The sequence below is a fragment of the Rhincodon typus genome, chromosome 8 (assembly GCF_021869965.1).
Source record: "Rhincodon typus isolate 14 chromosome 8, sRhiTyp1.1, whole genome shotgun sequence".
Taxonomy (NCBI): Eukaryota; Metazoa; Chordata; class Chondrichthyes; order Orectolobiformes; family Rhincodontidae; genus Rhincodon; species Rhincodon typus.
Window position 1 is genome coordinate 78,311,597 of NC_063339.1, and position 21,299 is coordinate 78,332,895.

General features: G+C 45.2%; 1 protein-coding gene across 1 annotated transcript in view; it reads right to left on the reverse strand.

Annotated features, from left to right (window-relative positions):
• The window catches only part of sptbn5 (spectrin, beta, non-erythrocytic 5), a 165,848-nt gene that overhangs the window by 117,111 nt on the left and 27,438 nt on the right, over positions 1–21,299 (reverse strand). Inside the window, exons 16-24 of the mRNA XM_048600480.1 lie at positions 13,831–14,082; positions 12,150–12,437; positions 9,977–10,211; positions 8,000–8,136; positions 5,102–5,201; positions 3,723–3,893; positions 1,683–1,847; positions 779–1,005; positions 253–439 (exon numbers count right to left, since the gene is read on the reverse strand). Coding sequence (XP_048456437.1) covers positions 253–439; positions 779–1,005; positions 1,683–1,847; positions 3,723–3,893; positions 5,102–5,201; positions 8,000–8,136; positions 9,977–10,211; positions 12,150–12,437; positions 13,831–14,082 — 1,762 coding nt within the window. The remainder of the gene's footprint in view (positions 1–252; positions 440–778; positions 1,006–1,682; positions 1,848–3,722; positions 3,894–5,101; positions 5,202–7,999; positions 8,137–9,976; positions 10,212–12,149; positions 12,438–13,830; positions 14,083–21,299) is intronic.

Genomic DNA, 21,299 nt, shown 5'->3' on the forward strand with positions numbered 1-21,299 from the left:
CAGCAGGTCTGGCAACATCTGTGAAGGAAAAAACAGAGTTAACGTTTCGGGTCCGGTGACCCTTCCTCAGAACGTTAACTCTGTTTTGTCCTTCACAGATGCTGCCAGACCTGCTGAGCTTTTCCAGCAACTTCTGTTTTTGTTCAACATTATAAGCTCTCCGGCCTCTCAGAACCCCATCTTGGAGCCAAGAGCTCGGAGCGTGAAACCAGCTGGCTACAATCAGCGGTAGGGCTTACTCAAAACTCTCACCTTCTGCTTCTGCAGCAGGCTCTGTGCCATGTCCAGGGACTTGCCATAGTTTGATGATGTGCTGCTTGGAATGTGCTCAGCAATCCACTTCAACTCCAGGTCACTGTGGTGGTAGAACTCATGCAGAGCCACTGTTGCTTCTAGAACCTTCCTCCTGTGCTCCAGGGGCTTCTGGAGCGATTCAAACCTATGGCAGAAAGGGTAGAGCAGAACCAAGAGCCCAAAATTAACTTGATGAACTTTCCAGAAGGAGGGGCAGGTGGTTGAATGAGGGAGCAGAACTGCAGATGTATATTGAGCAGAGGACAGACTGTGTTGTTCAGTGAATGAGGTGTAGGGGAGTGGGAAGCCCAATGGTTGGGTTTACAGTGGGATTCTCACTGGCGGTGGGCGGGGATTGGGCACTTTGCGGACTTCAGCCAGCTCAGGGAGCTCCGTGGATGCCAGGCACCAGCAACTGTCCCCTCACATTGCCCCACTGTCTATCCGCCTCCCCCACTCTACCCAGAGAAAACACCAGCCTCACCAGTCCAGGTGTTTCTGAGTCTGCTCCAGTATCCTCTGAGAGTCAAAGTGATCCGTTGCCACCTTCTGGGCCCGGTTGACAATGCCGTTCATTTTCTCCGCGAGCTCATGCATGTCGCATTCCAGCCACTTGTGCTCTTTCAGGAGGAGTCTGCTGGAGCGCAGGTCATGGCCTGTGTTGGGATTCTGCAACATCTTCTCGATCTTTTCAAGCTTTGTTTTGGCATCCTAGAGAGAGTGAGTGAGTGACAGCGAGAGGAAATCAACTCACCGCTGCCAGAACCGCAGCAACATTAACCAGCCAGATTCTGCATCAGAGAATGCAGCACAGTTCCCATCAACTGGACAACAAATGGATTGGGTCACTTCTGACATTACTGACAATTACACAGTTTCATGTTACAGTTGTGTCCCCTCTCCCGCTGCAGTGCTGGTCAGAGGGCTGAACTGTTGGAGGAGCAGTACTGAAGGAGTGCTGCACAGTCGGAGGTGCCATCTTTTTCAGGTAAGACATTAAACTGTCTGTCATTGCGAATAGATGTAAAAGATCCAATGGTACCATTTAAAGAGCAGGGAGGTCTATTGGAATCTTGGTTAATATTTATCCCTCAATCGACACTGACCTAAAAAGTTATCTGACGCTATTTTAAGGGGAAAAAAACCTCACTTTTGTCTTTGTATAAAGACTCTAAAGACATTGCCATGTCCCCATGTACTGTTAAGTCAATAATGGAATGAACAGGCAGTATTTCTACGCGTGTCTCATGTGGGTCACCCAGAAGACAGACAAGTCCACCACTCCTGCCCAAACCTTGCCCAGAAGGCGTCCCGTTCAGCCTAAGAGACAGTGCCCAATAATCATGATGGGCACAGTACCTGTGCCCCCATCTGAAACAGCTTCACACCTGTAGTAGCTCCATGAGTTGCTCCTGTTGGCCAGCTTGCCTCATTTTGTCCCCACGCTCCACCAGCTTATTGCAGAGCTTCATCCACCTCTCCTTTAATGTCGTCAGGCAGGATTGGATATTGTCCCTGGCATAATGGTTCTCCTCGATCAGGTCGTTGCCTGCCTGATGGAGAAAGGGCAGATGTAACACTTCCCTGACAGAGTATCATTAAACACTTCAACCATCCTCACTACAAGGTGAGGTTATATTTCTTGCGATAGAATCAGAGAAGCAGGCAGGTGCAGGAGGAGGTTGTTTGCTCATCATGAATATTTGGGAGCCAGGAATATTATTCCAAGTCTTGTCTGAACCCAATCACTCCATAATCCCAAGTGCCAACTTGTCCCTGAAGCTCACCCAGCCTTATTACAGAAATCTAACAGTGCAGGGCAGGCCATTCAGTCCATTGTGTCTACACTAGCTCTTAGAGCATTATGACTTGGTGCCGTTCTCCACACTTTCCCTTTAACCCTGTACCTGGTTCCTATTTAAATACCATTCAATACCCTGTTGCATGTTTCAATTGAACCTACCTCCAGCACACTTCAGGCAGCACGGTCTGAGTCCTTATTACTCCCTGTGTGAAAAAGGCTTGTTCTCACATCACCCTTTAGTTTTTAGCAGAAGTGTGTGCTATCTACAACATGCACTGCAGAAATTTGCTAAAGATCCTTAGACAGCACCATCCAACTTGTACCATCTAGAAGGACAAGGGCAGCACATGCATGGGAACATGTTCAGCTTCAAGCACCTTCCAAACTCTCTGACGAGAAAACAGTCATTCATTGTCATTGGGTTAAGATCCTGGAATTTCCTCCCTAACAGCATTGTAGGTCTACCAACAACACATGGACTGCGACAGTTCAAGAAGGAAGCTCACCATCTCATGGGTAACTAGGGACAGGCAAAAGATGTTGGCCCAGCCAGTGACATCCACGTCCCAGAAACAAATTGAAAGAAATACATTATCTGCACTAATCTCCTGTTTCTACACTTACGATCACTTACTACTGGGGAATAATCCTGATAACACCTTTGAGGTCCTGTTTTTAACATTTCAATGATTTTATTATTCTCGTGAGATCTGACCTTAGCCCTCACTGTCTCATTGGCAGCCGGTCAGGTGCAACTCCAGGACTGTAGCTATGATCCTATAAATAACCTGATTGCTGCTAGAGGCAGAGAAATGAGACTGTTCCCACTGTTCCCAGCACAGCACAGAAAGCAACACATGGAAGTTCTTCCTTGTCGTCCCAACTAGGGGAATATCACCTCTGACGTACGCGTGTGTGTGTGTGTGTGTGTGTGTGTGCGTGTGTGTGTGCGCCAGTGTTGGACTGGGGTGAACATGGTCAGAAGTCACACGACACCAGGTTATAGTCCAACAGGTTTATTTGAAATCACAAGCTTTCGGAGTGCTGCCCCTTCATCAGGTGATTTTAAATAAACCTGTTGGACTATAACCTGGTGTCGTGTGACTTGTGTGTAGGTGGGTTGTGCATGTGATTAAGAGTGTATGTTTGTGTGTATGCATCTGTGTCTGTAACTGCCTGTCACTGTGTGCATCTGTACTCATTAATAAAGCTGTTTCTGTTTGTGGGTGAGTGCAATAAGACCGGAAAATCCTGGAGAAACTCAGCAGGTCTGGCACCAGCTGTGGAGACAGAAAGAGGGGAAAGGTTTCAAGTGTAATGTGACTCTTCAGAAGACCCTGATATCCCGGTATCTCTCAATGCAATTACCCCACTGACCCCAATACGCCAATATCACACAGTGCAGTTACCCCATTGTCCCTGACGCCTCAGTGTCACCCAGTGTCTCTCTGACAGGCCGTATTGTGAGCATCACATTGCGGTTGGACACAATATATTGCACCCCTCACTGTGTGGTTTTGCTAGGAAGCTGGGCCCGCACTGCACGTTTTCTTGGGAGTTTCTGGGAGACCCGTTGGCAGGAGCCCGTGTTTTCAGGAAGTTAACCTGACCGCAGCAGCTGTACCTTGCTCAGGTCGTCCACTCGCACTTCATTTGCCATCACCTCCTTCTCCACAGCCTCATGCCTCTTCAGTTTGCGCAGGATGTTCGTCGGGTCTCGGTACGACTCATCCGAGGCAAGCTTGAATTTTTCATCAATCCACATCAGGAGCTCAGCTACGTCTCTGTTAAACTCCTAGAAGGATAGAAATGAGAGAAGAAAATAGCGTTATGGCCTAGTCAGACTCTTCAAATATTGTGTTCAGGCTTTACCACTTCAAGGAGTGCAGCTGTAAATCACCAGGATGCTACCAGGACTCAAATTGTTCAGTTCTGAGGACAGGCTACAACTTGCTAGCCTTGTCGTTCCGCGAGTTTAGAAGCCGGAGGGAGTGATCTTTCAAAATGACGAATGATTTGATAATGTCGTCAGTGAGAAGCTGTTTTCTCTGGTGGGGCAGTTCAGACCAAAGTGGTCAAACATCACCACTAGAGCCAGGCCGTTCAATGGTGGCGTCAGGAGGCACTTTTTAACAGAAAGGATTGAGGATGTCTAAACTCTGCTTCCCCCAAAAAAGGCTGGTGAGGCTGAGAGACCATTTCAAAAGGGAGATGTTTCCTCACTGAGTATTTGGATAAATGGAAGTCAGGTGAGTCATGCCCAGAAATTGTCCAGTCAAATACCAGGATAGGTCTAAAGGGCTGACTGGCCTATGCGCCAATTTCCTCATTTAAGTTACAATTTAATTGCCCCAATCAGCGAGTCTGTGGACAATGCTGACCATATCCACCAGTTTCAATTCATCTATCTCTTAAGGGTGTGGCAAACCTTCACAATCTCTCTGCTGAGCCATTGCTTCTCGATAGTAACTGGGCCTGGGCTCCTCAGCTTTTCCTCACAGCTTAAATGTCATCAGCTTGTCATCAAATTTGGTTTCCTTTCTTACCTTGCACCCATCCAACAACTCTCCTTGCTTCTTGTGGTACAGTGACTCCGTAGATTGTACCCAGTATTACCAAGTGAGGAGGACCGCTACCCAGATGTACACCCAGTAACTCCATGAGTGGGGCATCGTGCCTAAAATTGTAGCCTATGGTGTGAGGCATTGATGCCCAGAAATAGACTGAAATCTCTGGATCATTGGGCCTTCTACAGACTCAGTGTCCCGATATTTGTTCTCTGTGTCTTGGCTTTCCTGACTGATTCTCCAAATTATTTACACCGCTCAGCTCTCTATTGAGATGACTGCTACCCTTAATCCACACCATAATGGTGACTACCCTTTGAGAAGAGAAGTGATTCAAAGACTGTGAAGTACCAAGAGACATATGGAAATTCTGAATGGTCTCAAATTAATTCTTTGTTAATGAGTGAAACATCAAGCAGTCGGAATGGATAAAGACCTGGAGCTTCTTTGAGGCGAGCAGTCTGTTCCTCCTGTAGTTGCTACTCCGATTGAGATCGTTCCACTTGTCACTGATCACAGACACCCTTTTCCGGATTCTAGACAGACAGAGAAACATTACTCATAGCTGCAAACCTGCCTGGATGGGTCAGGGATGTCCACAGGACCTGTGTTCAATGCAAGCCATTTCTTTCCCATGACATGGTCCCAGTAATAATACAAAAACAACATGCATTTGCATTGTGTCTATAATGACCTCAGGGCATGCTGCCAGATTGTTTTACAACCCCCGAAATGTCACTGTCATTTCCACTGACAATATTCTGCCCAGGAATGCAAGCTCCTGCCCTGTGAGGTAAAATGCTCTTTGAGATATTGAGAGGTGGCTGAAATAGGAGCAGGCTTAAAGAGGTCAATTACCTACTCCTGCTCCTAGCTCTTAAGTTCTAAGAGTTGAAGCCTGAGATAAGCTCACCAATGCATTGACCCTACAAAAGCGGATACAGACAATCACACATTAGTGCAGATCTGTCAATGTGAAGGCTGCTTTAATAGTTATGGACAGTATATAAGGCTGGATAACAGTGGATATAATTACAAACATAGGATGGGTCCACTTTCTTGAAGAAAGGGCCAATTTAAGAAGAGTTCTGGCAAGAAAACACAGAATAGAAGTATGAATTAGTAAGTAATTAATTAAGTAATTATAAAGTAACAGATATACCAGGATGCTGCCGGGAATGTGGATGAGAGTTATAAGGAGAGGCTAGTTAAGCTGGGATTTTTTTTCACTTGAGCATAGGAGGTTGAGGGGTGACCTTAGAGAGGTTTATAAATCCATCAAGGGTATAGATAAAGTGAATGGCAGGTTCTTTTCCCTCGGGTGGGGAATTTCGAGACTAGGGGGGATATTTTTAAGGTGAGAGGAAAAAGATTTAAAAAAGACATGAGCGTGGTTTGTGTGTGGAATGAACTTCCAGAGGAAGTGGTGGATGCGGGTACAGTTACAGCATTTAAAAGACATGTGGATGAGTACATAAATAGGAAAGGTTTGGAGGGATATGGGCCAAGCGCAGGCAGATGACGAGTCCAGTTTGGGAACATGGTTGGCGGGGTCGGGTTGGAACAAAGGGTCTGTTTCTGTGCTGTATGACTCTATGAATGACTTCAGGGGACCGTGTGGTGTTGGAGTAAGCTAACAAGATGCACAGCCTAGAAATGGCAGTAGAGGTATCATAGTAACTAAAACCAGCCTGTTCACCTTGACAGGCATTTCAAATCCACTCACAGACCATAAGAGGCAAAATCAATAGACGGGAAATTAACGGGCAAGGTACTATGAGTTTCAAAGGCTCTTGTAAGGCCTGGTTAGCAGCACAGGGTGTCTGCAAATTTCACTTGAGGGGTACAAACGCCACCCTAGGGTTAGCCTGGAGGTTACCAGCACAAGGGTGAAAGCGGATTGTGCCCAGGATTCTTCTTCACTGACTCTACTCACCATTGATTCACTGTGCACCTCTTCCACACTTTCACCCAAGACCCTGCTCCTCCCTCTGTTCTGAGCTACACCTACAAAAGTACTGGGTAGTTTGCTCAATCTTCTCCAAGGATTAAGAAAGGAATGAAACCACATAATTCAAACATTGACATTGCTGGGTGGCGGGGCCTGTGACATCAACAACTGTGATCTCGTTTTTTTTTAATTATTGCTTACTTGAGCTGAAGCTGTTCCAGGAGTATTTAATAACTATGTTACTTCAGCAGTATGTCACAATCTGCATTGCTCCAGGACTATTTAATAAATTATATTGTTCCAGGAGTATTTAATAAACTGCACTACTTCAGAAGTATTTAACAAGCTGTATTGCTTCAGGAGTATTTAATGATTAGTATTGTTCCAGGAATATTAGATAAGCGGTTTTATTTCAGAGTATTTAATAAGATTTATTATTTCAGAAGAATTTAATAAATTGTATTTCTTCAGGACTAAACTGTACTACTTCAGGATTATTTAATAAACTGTACTGTTGGATGAAATCCGTGAATCCTTTTGTTGTTGGAGAACAGATCTGGGGTAAAATCAGTGACCTAATGTTTTTGTTCACTGCATTGGGCTTGTTACTAAAAGCTGACCTCTATGCGAATGACAGGAAAGAGGTCACAGGGCCAACTAGAAGTAATCGAAGATATGAAAACTAAAGGAAAAGTTAAACCGGTATCTGAGCCTTTGCTGGGAGGTGAAACTCTGAATCCAAAAATAACAGGGAAATCATGTAGGTTAGAATGAGGGCGGAAATGGGAATGACATGAAAAAAGCTGTTGTTTATAAATATAAATTGTACAACTATAAGTAATAGTTAAAGAAAGGGCAGGACTAATTAGAGTTCAGAAAGAAAACATTCTTGTGAAGGGACAGGGCATAGCCGAGGTACTAAGTGAGTACTTTGTAACTACCATCACTAAAGAGGAGGGGGCTGTCAGTGCAACATGAACTGAGGAGGTAGTTCATTGTGGTAACGATAGAGAATAGTGAGAGCTGTGGCTCGGTCGCTATCACGCTTGCTTGGTCACACCCCAGTGTAGTATGGAGGCAGTACTGCACCACTGTAGGTCCTATCATTTCAGATGAGATGTTAAACCAAGGCTGCATCCGCCTGTTCAGACGGATGAACACCGTGCAATGTACAGCAACCATCCATCAGTATAGAAAGCAATAGGAAGCAAGAACGAGACATGCTTTGGGTTTGGTCTCTGTCTGGTCCTGACACTTTGCAATCAAGTTACATTAAGAATAATCTTGAACTTGCAGACTTCAGCAGCATAAATCTCTGCTTCAGAATGCACATATCGCAGATCTGGATGTTAGCAAGTCAGTTACTAAGAGGCCAATACGTACATGTTAGCGTAGTTGCTGTTTTGGGAGAGTCTGGAGGCTTTATCCTGCAGCCCCCGAATTCTCTGGTCCGTTAGCTTCAGCACATTCTCAAAGTCTTCGTGCCTCTTCAGTAGGCTGCTGACAGAGTCCACATTGTCCTTTAAAGTAATTCATACTGTTAGAGATCTCAGAGCTCAGATTTAAGACCCGCTCTCACTTCAACAGCAGTGTGGCTGCAGTAGGAGCACCTTCACCTCAGGGTCTGAGGCCTAGAGCATTGAAGGCATTGCCTGGGCTGGCACTCCATTGAAGAAGTGCTGCACAATCTCAGATGGGAGGAAACCAAGGCTCCGAGTGCCTTGTTAAATGGATGTAAAAGATGCTAGATCGCTACTTGAAAGAAGAGCAGGGGAGTTCAACTGGTGTCTTGTCAGATATCCCCCAGCCAATATCACACAAGCTGTTTATTTCATCATTATCACATTGTGGCAGCCTTGTGTTCCTACATTACAAATCTGTGATGGTACTGTGCCTTTAAGTGACGTGTTCTGTGCTGTTTCTGTTGCAGAGGGCTGTTGTCAGTGGTGCAGAAATGTCTCCCTCAGACAGGCTGTCAGTAAAACAGCTCTGAGTTCTCCCTGGGTGTTTTTTTTAAGAATTATTAGTGGCTGAGGTACAGCTCACAAAGACCCAGAAGGACTTTAGTTTTCCTTTTGGTTAGTTGGTGGGTTTTTGCTGGCTGCTGGAGATGAAAGCTTGGCTTCTCTGCTGCTGGAGTAAAATCCTGGCAGAGAGGCTTCCTCTTAAAAATCAAAAGGGGCAGATTGTTTCTTTCAGTGGTTCTCCTTACAGGACTGGAGAGAGACAGCCAGCCCGTGAGAATAATAACCATGTTGTTGAATTGCCTTTGCCCTGGGTGTGTTAATGGGATGCTGCCAATATTGGAATAGTTGAAAAAGACTGTGGAAGTTACTGTTCAAAGTCTTTCTGTTCCATGTGACCTGTGAATACTCAGGCTGACAGCTCAAGGAATCCAAAGCCCATGGTTCATGAGCTGCTGTCCTAGGCTGTGCTGAGACAGCTGCATGCTCCTGGCTGACCCCATGTTTTGTGATTCTCTCCCCGCCATCAGCTCAAGATCTCACTTACCCCTGTTTGGTGAGAACTTGCCCCCAACACCTCATTGTCACATGACAAACCCAACCCTCCCACTCCCCCACTGCCTCATGGGCATGCTCAGGCCAGCTCATGGAGGGTGAGGGGGGAGACGAGAACAAACTTTCAAAGGGGGTCGGGTTGTTAGAGGTGGCCAATGGAAGAGGCCACAAGGTCCCTTCAGTTGGGTGAAATGGTTAGGGAGGGTCATCAATCCAGAACCATATTCTCTGGAGAGGGAAGGTGGGGGTAAGGCAAGGTGGGAGAGGCAGGATGGGGTGAGGGGGAGGGATTCAGGGGAAGGGTGAGGGAAGGGGGCGAAGGGGGTAAGGGACAGGGGCAAAAGGAAGGGGTGAGGGAAGAGGCAAGGGAAGGGGGCACGACAGTACTGGTAGAACACTGCTTCCTTACCCTGGTGCATCATTCCTCTGGACTTACTACAAACATGATTATCACTCTGATTTAGGCAGTACGTAGAGTTTGTTAATAATAATTGGGCTAACAGATAATTCCAGCTCAATTCCTTCAGCAGATGTTATCCTATTGTCTCTTCCTTGCTGCCCGAACCCATTGAAAATCAAATCAAGTCACATTGCCCTGGGGTAAGTATAGCATTCCTCCTTCATTTGGAGGACATCAATGATCCAGCTGGAGTTTTACAAAGAAGCAACCTTTAATTCATTCCATCAATCCACAAACGCTCAGATTTATCAGCAATGTGGGATAAAATGCTCAGAATCTCCATGTTTACAAATAACATTGTACGCGAACCCAATGAGATCACGGCTGATCCCTTCCACTTGGCTGACTCCCCCCAGTCCACCCTCAGGACAGTGCAATTACCCCGAGATGGTTGATCTTCAGGAAGGCTTCATGACCAGCCAGAGTCGCCTCAATGCGATCAGCCTCCCGGTTGAACTGCTGCAACTCCAGCCCTTCCTGCAGCCTTGCGTTCCGTTCCTTCCACGCAGCCTCCAGCTCGGCCTGCACTGCCATCACTTTCTGCATGGTGTGAGAGACCTCGCCAGCACAGTTCCCCTTCATCAGCCGATCTCCCAGTTCGCGCAGCTTCTTGAACCTTTCACAAAACACAGAGTTGCGTTTGAACTCCAAGCCGGCACTCCCCGCAATCACAAAGCCGTTTTAGCCACCAGCTTCACTTCCCCACCCCCAGTGTCACACTTCGATGCCAACACTTTCTCGCCAACCTGATAACCGCCCGATCCTCTGATCTCCTGAGCTTTATTTACGGACAGACGTTGGCACTGAGGGATCTACCAGGTCTGCCAGGCTATGGCTCAATCGGTAGTAGGTATTTCTTAAAGAAGATTGAGAAGTGTTGAACTCCAGAGGAGTTTCATCATTCACTGGAGGCTAATGTGAAGGCGCAATCAGCAATTTGGAAGGTAAATGGTACACCAGTCGTTTTTTTTGGCAAGGAGGTGTCAGTGCAGGAATAAAGTGTCTTGCTTCAATTGTATAGAAGCTTGGTTAGGCTGCACCTGGGTTTACTGTATGCAGTTCTGGGCCTCTTGCCGAATGATACGTTGATCGTAGAGGGAATACAGTGGAGACCGATTCCCGGGATGGTAGGACTGCGCTGTCAGGAGGGACTGAACAGGACTGCGCCAGGATTCTCTGGAGTTTAAAAGAACACAAAGTGACCCCATTGAAACTTACAACATTCTTAAAATAGATTGGTGGATGGATGTTGATAAATGTGTTTCCCCTGGCTTGGAGATTGGAGGTGGGGTGTGGTGGGGTGGGGTGGGATGGTGAGGCATCCTAGAACCAGGGGACACAGTAAGAAGAAAGGCACACAGGGTTGAGATAGCACTTTCTTGACTCAGGGCTTGGTGAACCTTTGGAAAACTCTACCTGTGGCTGTGGAAGCTTGATCTTGGAGTAAGTTCAAGACAGAAGTCAATCCATTTCTAGTTACTGAAGATGTCAGGGGTCTGAGGGTGGCACCAGATTATAGCATTGAGGTAGATAATCGGTCATGATCTAGAACGGCATTGCAGGCTCAAGGGGCTGAAGAGCCTCCTCCTGTTCCTGTGCACCTACTTCCTCAGTAATAAATCCCCAGTGCTAACTCAAGATACTAGCCATCAAAGATTTGCAGCGACAGAAAGCGACCATTCGGTCCATCATTTCTTGCGCTGGTTTGGATTTGGGAAAGTTTAGGTCTGGTCAGCTCGGGTTCCAGCTTCCGCAGAGCCAAGACTTTCAGGGACGTGGTTGGCTCTAGAGACGGTACAAGAGCACAGGAAGTCCAGGATCAAGGTCTAACACGGAGAAGTGCCTTGGAGTGGAGGAGGAGGTGAGTTGACATGCAAGAGTGAGGGTAATAAAACATGGCCTACTGGAAAAAACAATAACTGTTCACAAGTAAGAGTATGGGGTGTGGGGGGGAAGATGTATTTCAAGGAGGTGTAAAAGCAAGTGGAGTTCCCACAACAATTTCTTGAAGCTGGAGAATTCTGGTCACCCATCTACAGGAAGGATGTCGTTAACCTTGAGAGGGTGCAGAAAAAATTTACTAGAATGTTACCAAGACGAGAAGGTTTGACCTACAGGGAGAGGCTGAATAGGCTGAGGCTTTTTCCCAAGAGTTTTGGAGGCTGAGGGATAACCTTGTAGAGGTTTATAAAATCATGAGGGGCAAGGATAGGGTAAATGAGCCAAATGCTAGCAAATGGGAGGAAATCAGACTGGGATGTCTGGTTGGCGTGAACAAGTTGAATTGAAGGGTCTGTTTCCATGCCGGAAATGGAACAACAAATGATGACAACAAATTAAGTTGCTTATAGTGAATGCCAGCACATGGAGGAGGGTACTAGTTGGGGAGTTGGAGATTCTCTGGAGTTGTCTTGCTGAGGGATGGAGTTGGAGAGGGAGTGGACATTCAACAACAACCTCCATTCATATAACCGCACATGAATCTTTCTTTGCCCCTCAGTGGTACCAGATGCGAGCAGTAAGAGGGACGACTCTTCTCTGGGTTTTGTCTTACTTGATTTTCTGCGCATTGATCTCCAGCAGCAGATCATTGTGTTCCTTGAGAAGGTTTTCAGCAGAGCCCACATCGAATCCCATCTCCTTGCTGTTCAGCTTGTCCTTCATGTTTCCAGCCCACAGGAGAAGCTCCTTGCTCTCCTGGCTGTACAGCTGCTGGTTGTGAGCGTTCGCCAGGAACTGCCTTCTCCTTGAGGCCTGACCCTTCACCTTGTGCAGCAGTGCTTCCATCTGGTGAACCTGCTCCATGATCGCAGCGCTCTCTGCGCGATTGGTGTCCTTAATCCTGCAACATCGTTTAGATACAAGGAGAGCACAACACTATCAGCCACAGATATCCTCACATCACATCACATCACAGTGCAAGTCGCAGGCTGGGCCTAAAACAGAGTGTGTGGTTGTGACAGACAGCAAACTTTTTATTAGTATGCTGGCTGATCAAATATTCTGGATAATCAAGAGGAACGCATAACCGCAGCAAACCCTGACTGACACGAACCTTCGAAGCATCAACATCCCTTGAAAAATCCATCTAAAAACATCAACACACCTCCTAAACCTGCTCATTATCTGACAATTTTAATGTCGCTGACATATTTCAATTTTCAGGTTGAGCATGAATACCACTTTCGCTTACATTTGCTGCTCATGGTAGTTTTTGGAGTTTCCAAGACAGCAGATGGGCAAAAGTTTTTTTTTGCAGCAAGCCCACAGCACTTCTGATCAGGGGGTTGGAATACAAATTTACCGGCAGACAGCCTTCTCTCTCAACCTCAACTGACTACTTGGACATCGCGGTAGATCGCGGCATTGGAGATGCATACTTTTTCCCGGCTTATCGAGAGTGCCAGTTGAAATAAAGTTTGCTGTGCTGGAGTCATTCAAATCAGATACAGCCATCAGTTTGGGACTGAAGGGTGCACCCTGCAGAAACCACCCACTTTCAGCATTCTGAGGAAATCTGAAAGACCAGATGTCAGTGGGAGAGGATTCAAACCCCGGCGCAAGTCAGAAGGGAGGTCACACACAGAGCTTCCTCAACCAGGCAATAGTCAAGAGGAGGAACAGACAGAGAATCAAGGGACACTCTAAGTGGTTAAGGTGGTACACAGATGAGAGAGAAGATGAGGACGATAAAGTCAGACGTGGGGAGGCGAGATTAAAATAACAAAACACATTGAGACTGATTCTGCTTCTGGTATTTAAGCAGGACGACATCTGTTTGATTCTGTATTCTACCCAACCTAGGAGAGTTTGATGTCAAAGTGGAAAGTGAGTAAGCTTCACTCTGTATTGAGCAGAGGTGTTTGATTGGGACAACGTGGAGTAAACTTTACTCAGTGCTGTACCTGCACTCGGGAGTGTTTCATGGGGACAGTGCAGAGAGGAGTTTGGAGTAAATCTAACACTGTGCTGTCCCTGGCCTGGGAGAGTTTGATGAGGATGAGTGTAGAGGAAGCCTCACTCTGTATTTAACCCTGTACAGTACCTGTCCTGGTGGAGTTTGATGGGGACAGTGTAGAGGGAGCTTTAATGTATGTGCACCATTTGATGTCGATTGCTTGTAATTCTAAGTGTGGATTCTGCAAAGGAAGATCCCTCTCTTCGATGAATGCCAAAAGCAGAAAAGAAGTACAATACTGACAAGGGGCTAATAATCCTCATTAAGAGGTACATACGAGTGAGCCATTTTGGTCAGGTATTCAATTCGGGTTTCCAGCGCTTGGATCTCCCGCTCAGATACTACTTGCTTACGCCTCTCTTCATCCACGCTCTTCATGCTGTTGCTTATCTCCGTGTTGGGGAGCAGGGTCAATTTCTCCTGGAGCAGGGCTGTTGTGTCCTGGCATTTCTGGAGAAACGACTTGACATCCGCTGTGCCGATCAGCTCTCTCCCCTTCTCCTCTTTCAGGACCAGCATATGTGCCCACCTACAAAATAAATTGTGTGAATTTTGAAACCAAGTTCTCACCTTAAAAATCTGCTGCTACCAATTCAACCTCCTTTACTACTGTCCTTTAGCCCACAGGTTACTCTAGACTCACAGCAATATGGTTTACACTTAACTGACTTGTGGGCAAACTACTCAGCTATAGGGCAATTGGGGAAATGTGCCAATTGCCAATGACACTCACATCCCATGAAAGAATAAAGAGGCAGACATTGAGAGGATGTTTGTTCTGGTTGGACATTCTGGAACTAGTTTAAAATTAAGGTTTAAGGTAGAGATGACAAATTTCTTCTCTCAGAGGGTCACCAATCTTTGAAATTCTGTCTCACAGTGATCTAGCTAGCTTATCAAACATTGTTGAGGTTGAAACGAAAACAGAAATTGCTGAGAAAACTCAGCATGTTTGGTAGCATCTGTGGAGAGAGAGAGAGAAAGAGAGAGAGAGACAGAGGTTAATGTTTAGAGTCTGGTGACTCTTCATCAGAATGATCAAAGCTGAGTCTGATAGAGTTCTTTCAGAGATAGTAGGAACTGCAGATGCTGGAGAATCGGAGATAACAAGGTGTAGAGCTGGATGAACACAGCAGGCCAAGCAGCATCAGAGGAGCAGGAAAGCTGACGTTTCGGGTCTCGACCCTTCTTCAGAAAACTTTCTGAAGAAGGGTCTAGGCCCGAAACGTCAGCTTTCCTGCTCCTCTGATGCTGCTTGGCCTGCTGTGTTCATCCAGCTCTACACCTTGTTATCTCTGATAGAGTTCTGATTTACAGACAAGGTTATGACGGTCAGGCAGGTACATTTAACTAAATTTAATCAAATTGTGGATGTGGGGGACAGGAATCTGACCCTTGTGAATTGAAGTCAAAGCCTGGAAGTCAGAAATGATGCAGCACTGAGCTGTGCTCAAAGGGGAGATGCTTTGAGGTTATTTGCATGAAGGGGAACAGAAAGATAAGCAGAGCCACAGCTCCCCACGGACAATGAAGGAGTTAGAGAGCAGGATGAAGCAGAAAAAGGAGGTTGGGAAGCTTTTAGAAAGATTAATTTGGGAGAAAATCAAGAGTCACTGGGACGAGCAGGGGCAACTTGGATTTCTTTAGAGGAACTCGTGCCAGACTAATACAAAATCCGAATGCCATGGATGCCAAAAATCCAAAACAAAGACAGAGGATTGTAGAAATACTCAGCAGGACTGGCAGCTCCTACAAAGAGGTAAACAAAGTTAAATCGGAGAATTGTTACAGTGCAGAAGGAGGCAACTTAGCCCATTACTACCACAGGTCAATGATCTCTCAACAAACTGGGAAAAGTTATAAATATAATGGGTTTTGCACGAAGGAAATTGGGCAAAAAAGAACGAAAGGGGAAAACCAGTGACAGGGTGATTGTAAAGAAGAGATTAACTAATTGAAGAGGTAGCTATGTGGGACTAAAGGAAGATTCTTTACTTGTTCCATTACTGTATCCTTTGGCTTCATGTGACTAACCTTTCTGACAGTATATTTCTCCTGTTAAGCCTATATGAAGTTTGCATATAGTATTCTTGGCTTCATTGATAGGGGCGTAGCATACAACAGCAGGCAGATTATGATGAATTGACATAATATACTGGTTTGACCTTACCTGGAGAAATGTGCATAGTTCTGAGCACAAAACTATAGGAAGGATGCGAATGCATTGGAGATAGTGCAGAAGAGATTTATGAGAATGGTTACAGGGATGAGACACTATAGTCTTGAGGATTGATTGGAGAAGTTGGGACTTTTTTCGATGGAGAGCAGAAGGCTAAGAGGAGATTTGATATGATCTCTCAATATCAGGTGAATTCATCATGGACAACAGATATGGTAAGCTTTGGATATGTCTTCACTAAGGAGGACATAAATAATCTTCAGAAAATGTTAGGGGGCAGAGGGTCAAGCATGAAGGAAATCCTTAATAGTCAGGAAATGGTATTGGGGAAAGTGATGGGATTAAAACCCGAAAAGTTCCCAGGGCCTGGTGCTCTGCATCCCAGAGTACTTCATGAAGTGACCCTAGAAATAGCTGATGCATTAGTGATTATTTTCCAGCATTCTATAGACTCTGGAAGAGTTCCAATGGACTGGAGGGTAGCTATGTAACCCCACCCTTTCAAATAAAGGAGGGAGAGAAAAAATGGGGAATTATAGGGTGGTTAGCCTGACATTGTGGTGTGGAAAATGCTGGAGTCAATTATTAAGAATGTAATAACTGAGCATTGGAAAGTGGTGACAGAATCTGTCCGAGTCAGCATGGATTCACGAAAGGGAAATGATACTTGACAAATTTTCTGAAATTTTTTGAGAATGTGACCAGAAAACTGGACAAGGGTGAATCAGTAGATGTTGTGCATCTGGACTTTCAAAAGAATTTTGAAAAGGTTCCACACAAAAGACTAGTAAGGAAAACTAAAGTTCATCGTTTTTGGAGGTGTTGAAGTGACATGGCTAGAGAGCTTGTTGGCAAACAGGAAGCAGAGAGTTGGAATAAACCAGTCCTTTTCAGAGTGGCAGGCAGTGACAAGTGGGGTACTGCAGGGTCCAGTGCTGGGACCCGCACCTGTTCACAATATACATTAACAATTTGGGCAGAGTAATTGAATGCCGTATCTCCAAATGTGCAGATGACACTAAGCTGGGTGGCAGTATGTGCTGTGAGGAGGATAGTAAGGGGCTGCAGGTTGACTTGGTCAGGCTGGCCGAGTGGGTGAATACTTGGCAAATGCAATACGATGTGGATGAATGTGAGGTTATCCACTTTGGTCACAAAAACAGGAAGGCAGATTATTAACTGAATGGTAGAAGTTTATGAAAAGGTGAGGTGCAATGAGACCTGAAGGTTGGCATGCAGGTGTAGCAGGTAGTGAGAAAAGCTGAGGAGCATGCTGGCCCTCTTAGCGAGAAGATGACAGTATCAGAATAAGGATGTCTTGCTGTAGTTATACAGAGCCTTGGTGAGACCACACCTTGAGTATTGTGTGTAGTTTTGGTCTCCTAGTCTGAGGAAGGACATTCTTGCCATTGAGAGAGTCCAGTGAAGGTTCACCAGACTGATTCCCGGGATGGCAGGACTGACATATGGCAGGACTGACATATGAGGAAAGACTAGATCGACTGGGCTTGTATTCACTGGAATTTAAAAAAATGAGGGGGGATCTCATAGAAACATATACAATCCTGATGGGACTGGACAGGCGAGATGTGGGAAGAACATTCCCGACATTGGGGAAGTCCAGAACTAGGGGTCAAAGTCTAAGGATAAGGGGTAAGCCATTCAGGACCGAGATGAGGAAGAATTTCTTCACCTAGAGAATTGGAAACCTGGGGAATTCTCCTCCACAGGAAGATGTTGGGGCCAGTTCATTAGAAATATTCAAGAGGGAGCTGGGCATGGCCCTTGTGGCTAAAGGGATCAAAGGGTATGGGGAGAGGGCAAGAACGGGATACTGAGATTGCATGATCAGCCATGATCATATTGAAAGGTAGTGCAGGCTCAAAGGGCCGAATGGCCTACTCCTGCACCTATTTTTTGTTTCTATGAGGGGCCTGGGCAGAATGTGCGGCAGAACTATTCCCACTCATAAATGGATCGAGAATGAAAGGGCAAGTGTCGAAGTGTTTTACAAAAGAAGCAAACTTTAGGGGAGAAAATACTTTATCACACAGAGTTGATAGAGTCTGCAATGTACTGCCCAGAAGTTTGGTGGAAGTAGGTTCAACTGGGCATTGGAACAATGTTGAGGGGAATAGGCCGGAGATTGGTACTAAGTTAAAATGCTCAGAAAGCCAGCGTAGATACAATGGGATGTAACAAGTCTGTGGTTCGGTGAAAAAATATGACTTTGTCTCCAAATGGTGTACTGTATACTCAGCCTCACAGTTTAGAAAGGACATGAAGACTTCAGAGAGACCACAGAACAGATTACCCAGATTGCTTTCATGGATGAGAGACAGCAGTTGCTGGAGCAGTTGATGTTGTTCTCTATGGAGGATGGGAAGATTATGAGAAGATTTAATGCTATTTAAACCAAGAAAGGTTTAGATAAGATAACTGAAAAGAAATTGTTTCCAATGACTGAATTGTTACAACTAAAGAGGACAACTCCCTAATTTTTTCAAAATTCTAGATGTGGGACCCAAAACAGCTCACAATATTTCAAATGCGGTCTGACCTGAGGCTTACACAACCTCAGCAGTACACCCTGGCTCTTGTGTTCTCGCCCTCTTGAAATGCTAACATTGCATTTGCCTCCCGAACAGCCAATGAATCTGCATAAGAATCCTTAACTAGGACTTCCAAGTCCCTGTGTGCTTCAGATTGCTGAAGCAATTCCCCATTTAGAAAATAGTCAATGCTTCTTTTCTTCCTACCAAAGTGCATAACTTCACACTTTCCCGACATTGTATTCCATCTGTCAATTCTATACTCACTCTCCTGGACTGCCCAAGTCCATCTGCAGCCTCGCCGCTTCCTCAACACTACCTGTCCCTCCATTTGCCTTTGTGGCATCTGCAAACTTAGTGACAATGCCCTCAGTTCCGTCTTCCAGATTGTTCGTGTATAACGTGAACAGTTGTAGTCGCAACACTGACCCCTGTAGGACTCCACAAGCATTGCAAAGTTGGGTAGAATACTTGTGAATTGGGAGGCAGGAAGTTAGAATTTGGTGATTGTAAAATGCTAAGGGGGGGAAATCATTACGTGGTCCCTTTAAAAGATCGTGTCTTTTTTCTGTGCTTAGAGATTTAAAGTGGATGTCTGTGATCAGCAGTTTCAAAGTTTGCAAGTACACAGAGAGCACCCAAATTGAACCATTTGTATCGAAAGACAGCACAGTCAGCAGGCCAAGCAGCAGCTTTTTGAATTTAGACAATCAATTTGAACTAGGTACTTAGAAACCAAAAACCTATTAAATTTGACTGATGGCTTTGACAACATAGGGCCAATTCTATTGTAAGAAATATTGATATGTCATCAAGGGCGTAAAAGAAAGGGGCAGTTGCAAAACGACCCCAGGGCTAGCTGCCATCTGCGAGAGCTAAAGGCCATCAGCTCTTAAGAGGGATAGTAGGAACTGCAGATGCTGGAGAATCCGAGACAACAAGGTGCAGGGCTGGATGAACACAGCAGGCCAAGCAGCATCATAGGAGCAGAGACTGCTTTTAAGAGGGAATCACTGGCTCCCACAGCCTCCTCTATGTCTTAGAGAAAGCACTATTTAAATAACAATTGTAGCAACAACACAACTAGTTAAATATTCCCGACAGAAGAATCGACGGAGAAGACATTCCTGACAGAAAAACTGACAGGGAAGGCACAACATTCTGGAAGACATGTAACCTGGATATAATTTCAAGAGACTAAATTTTTATACATATATGTAAATGGGATTTGTATTTATTGGAACAGCATACCATTAGAATATTGCTTTATTTGGGAATAGTTAGTAGTTAGAAGGGATTTATTTGGTTTGTTAATAGTTCAGTCAATTTGTTCACTGTTAGAGTTAGATAAATAAATTGTTATTGTTGATTTTAAAGTGAGTGTCAGGGATTTATTTTATTTAACTACTAGAAGTTGCTGAAAAGCAGGTTATACCACTTTTTACACTCCTTTTACAGATTATAGGGCGAGGTGCTCCTCTTTGGGTGTTTTGGTTTTAGTTTGGGGGGGGGGGGGTCAACCTCCACTTTATAATATAGTCACCGGCTGCCATCCTGAAAAATACCCCTTTATTCCCACTGTCTGGCTTCTGCCAGTCAGCAAATCCTCTATCTATGCCTGTACCCTTCCTGTGATCATGGCCTCATCTCATTTAGCAGTGTTGTACCTTGTCAAAAGCCATCTGGAAATCCAAACAGATCATGTCCACTGGCTTTCCTTTGTAATAATTTGCTTGTTACCTCCACAAAGAATTAACAGATTTGTCAGGCATGACCACCATTTGATGAAGCCATTCTGACTCAGCCCTATTTTACCATGCACTTTCAAGCAATCTCATCCTTAATAACAAACTCTAAAATCTTACCAACAACCAGATCAGGCTAATCAGCCTATAATTTCCCATCTTCTGCCTCACTCCTTCTTAAACAGGGGTACTACATTTGTCATTTTACAGTCATCTGGGACCTTACTGACTCCAGTGATTCCTGAAAGGTCACCACCAATGTCTCCGCAATCTCCTCAGATATCTCCTTTGAACTCTGGGATGTAGTCCATCTGGTCTGGGTGATTTGTCCACATTCAGACCTTTCAGCTTCCCCAACACCTTCACCTTAGTGATGGCTACTACATTTACCTCTACCCCTTAACTCTCTTGAGGTTCTGGTATGCTGCAGGTGTCTTAAACAGTGCAGACTGATCCAAAGTAACTATTCCGTTCCTCTGCACTTCATTGTTCCATTGTTCCTCATTATTACTTCTCTAGTCTCATTTTCCAAAGGTACAACATCTACCTTTGTCTCTCTCATCTTTTTATGTATCGAAACAATCTCTTTTATAATGCTGGCTAGCTTACTCTCATATTTTATCTTCTCCCCCATTTTGCTTTTCTGGTTGTCTGCTGCTGTTTTTTTTTTTAAAGAAGTTTCCCATTCCTTGGGCTTCCCACTACTCTTCACCATGTTGTGGGCTTTTTCTTTTGCTTTTATGCTGTCCCTGACTATCCTTGTCAACCATGGTTTCCTTGTCCTCCCCCACATATATTTCTTCTACCTTAGGATGAATTTCCACTGTGCTTTCTGAAATACTCTCAGAAACATCTGCCAATACTGCTCTACCATCTTCTTCAAATCAATTCTGGCTAGCTCCTCGTGTCTTTTGTCGTTATCTTTCCTCATTTACAATACCATTAAATCTGATTCCAACTTCACCCTCTGAAACTATGGGCCTCATACTGGCCTGCCCTGGATCTATTACAGAAATTACAGTAATGGGCCTCACAATGGCCTGCCCTGAGTCTATTACAATTATTAGAGTAACGAGCCTCACACTGGCCTGCCCTGGGTCGAAAACAGATATTGGAGTAATGGGCCTCACACTGCCTCGGCCCTGGGTGTATTACAGATATTACAGTAATGGGCCTCACACTGCCCCGGCCTGAGTCTATTACAGTAATGGGCCTCACACTGGCCTGCCCTGGGTCTATTACAGATATTACAGTAATGGGCCTCACACTG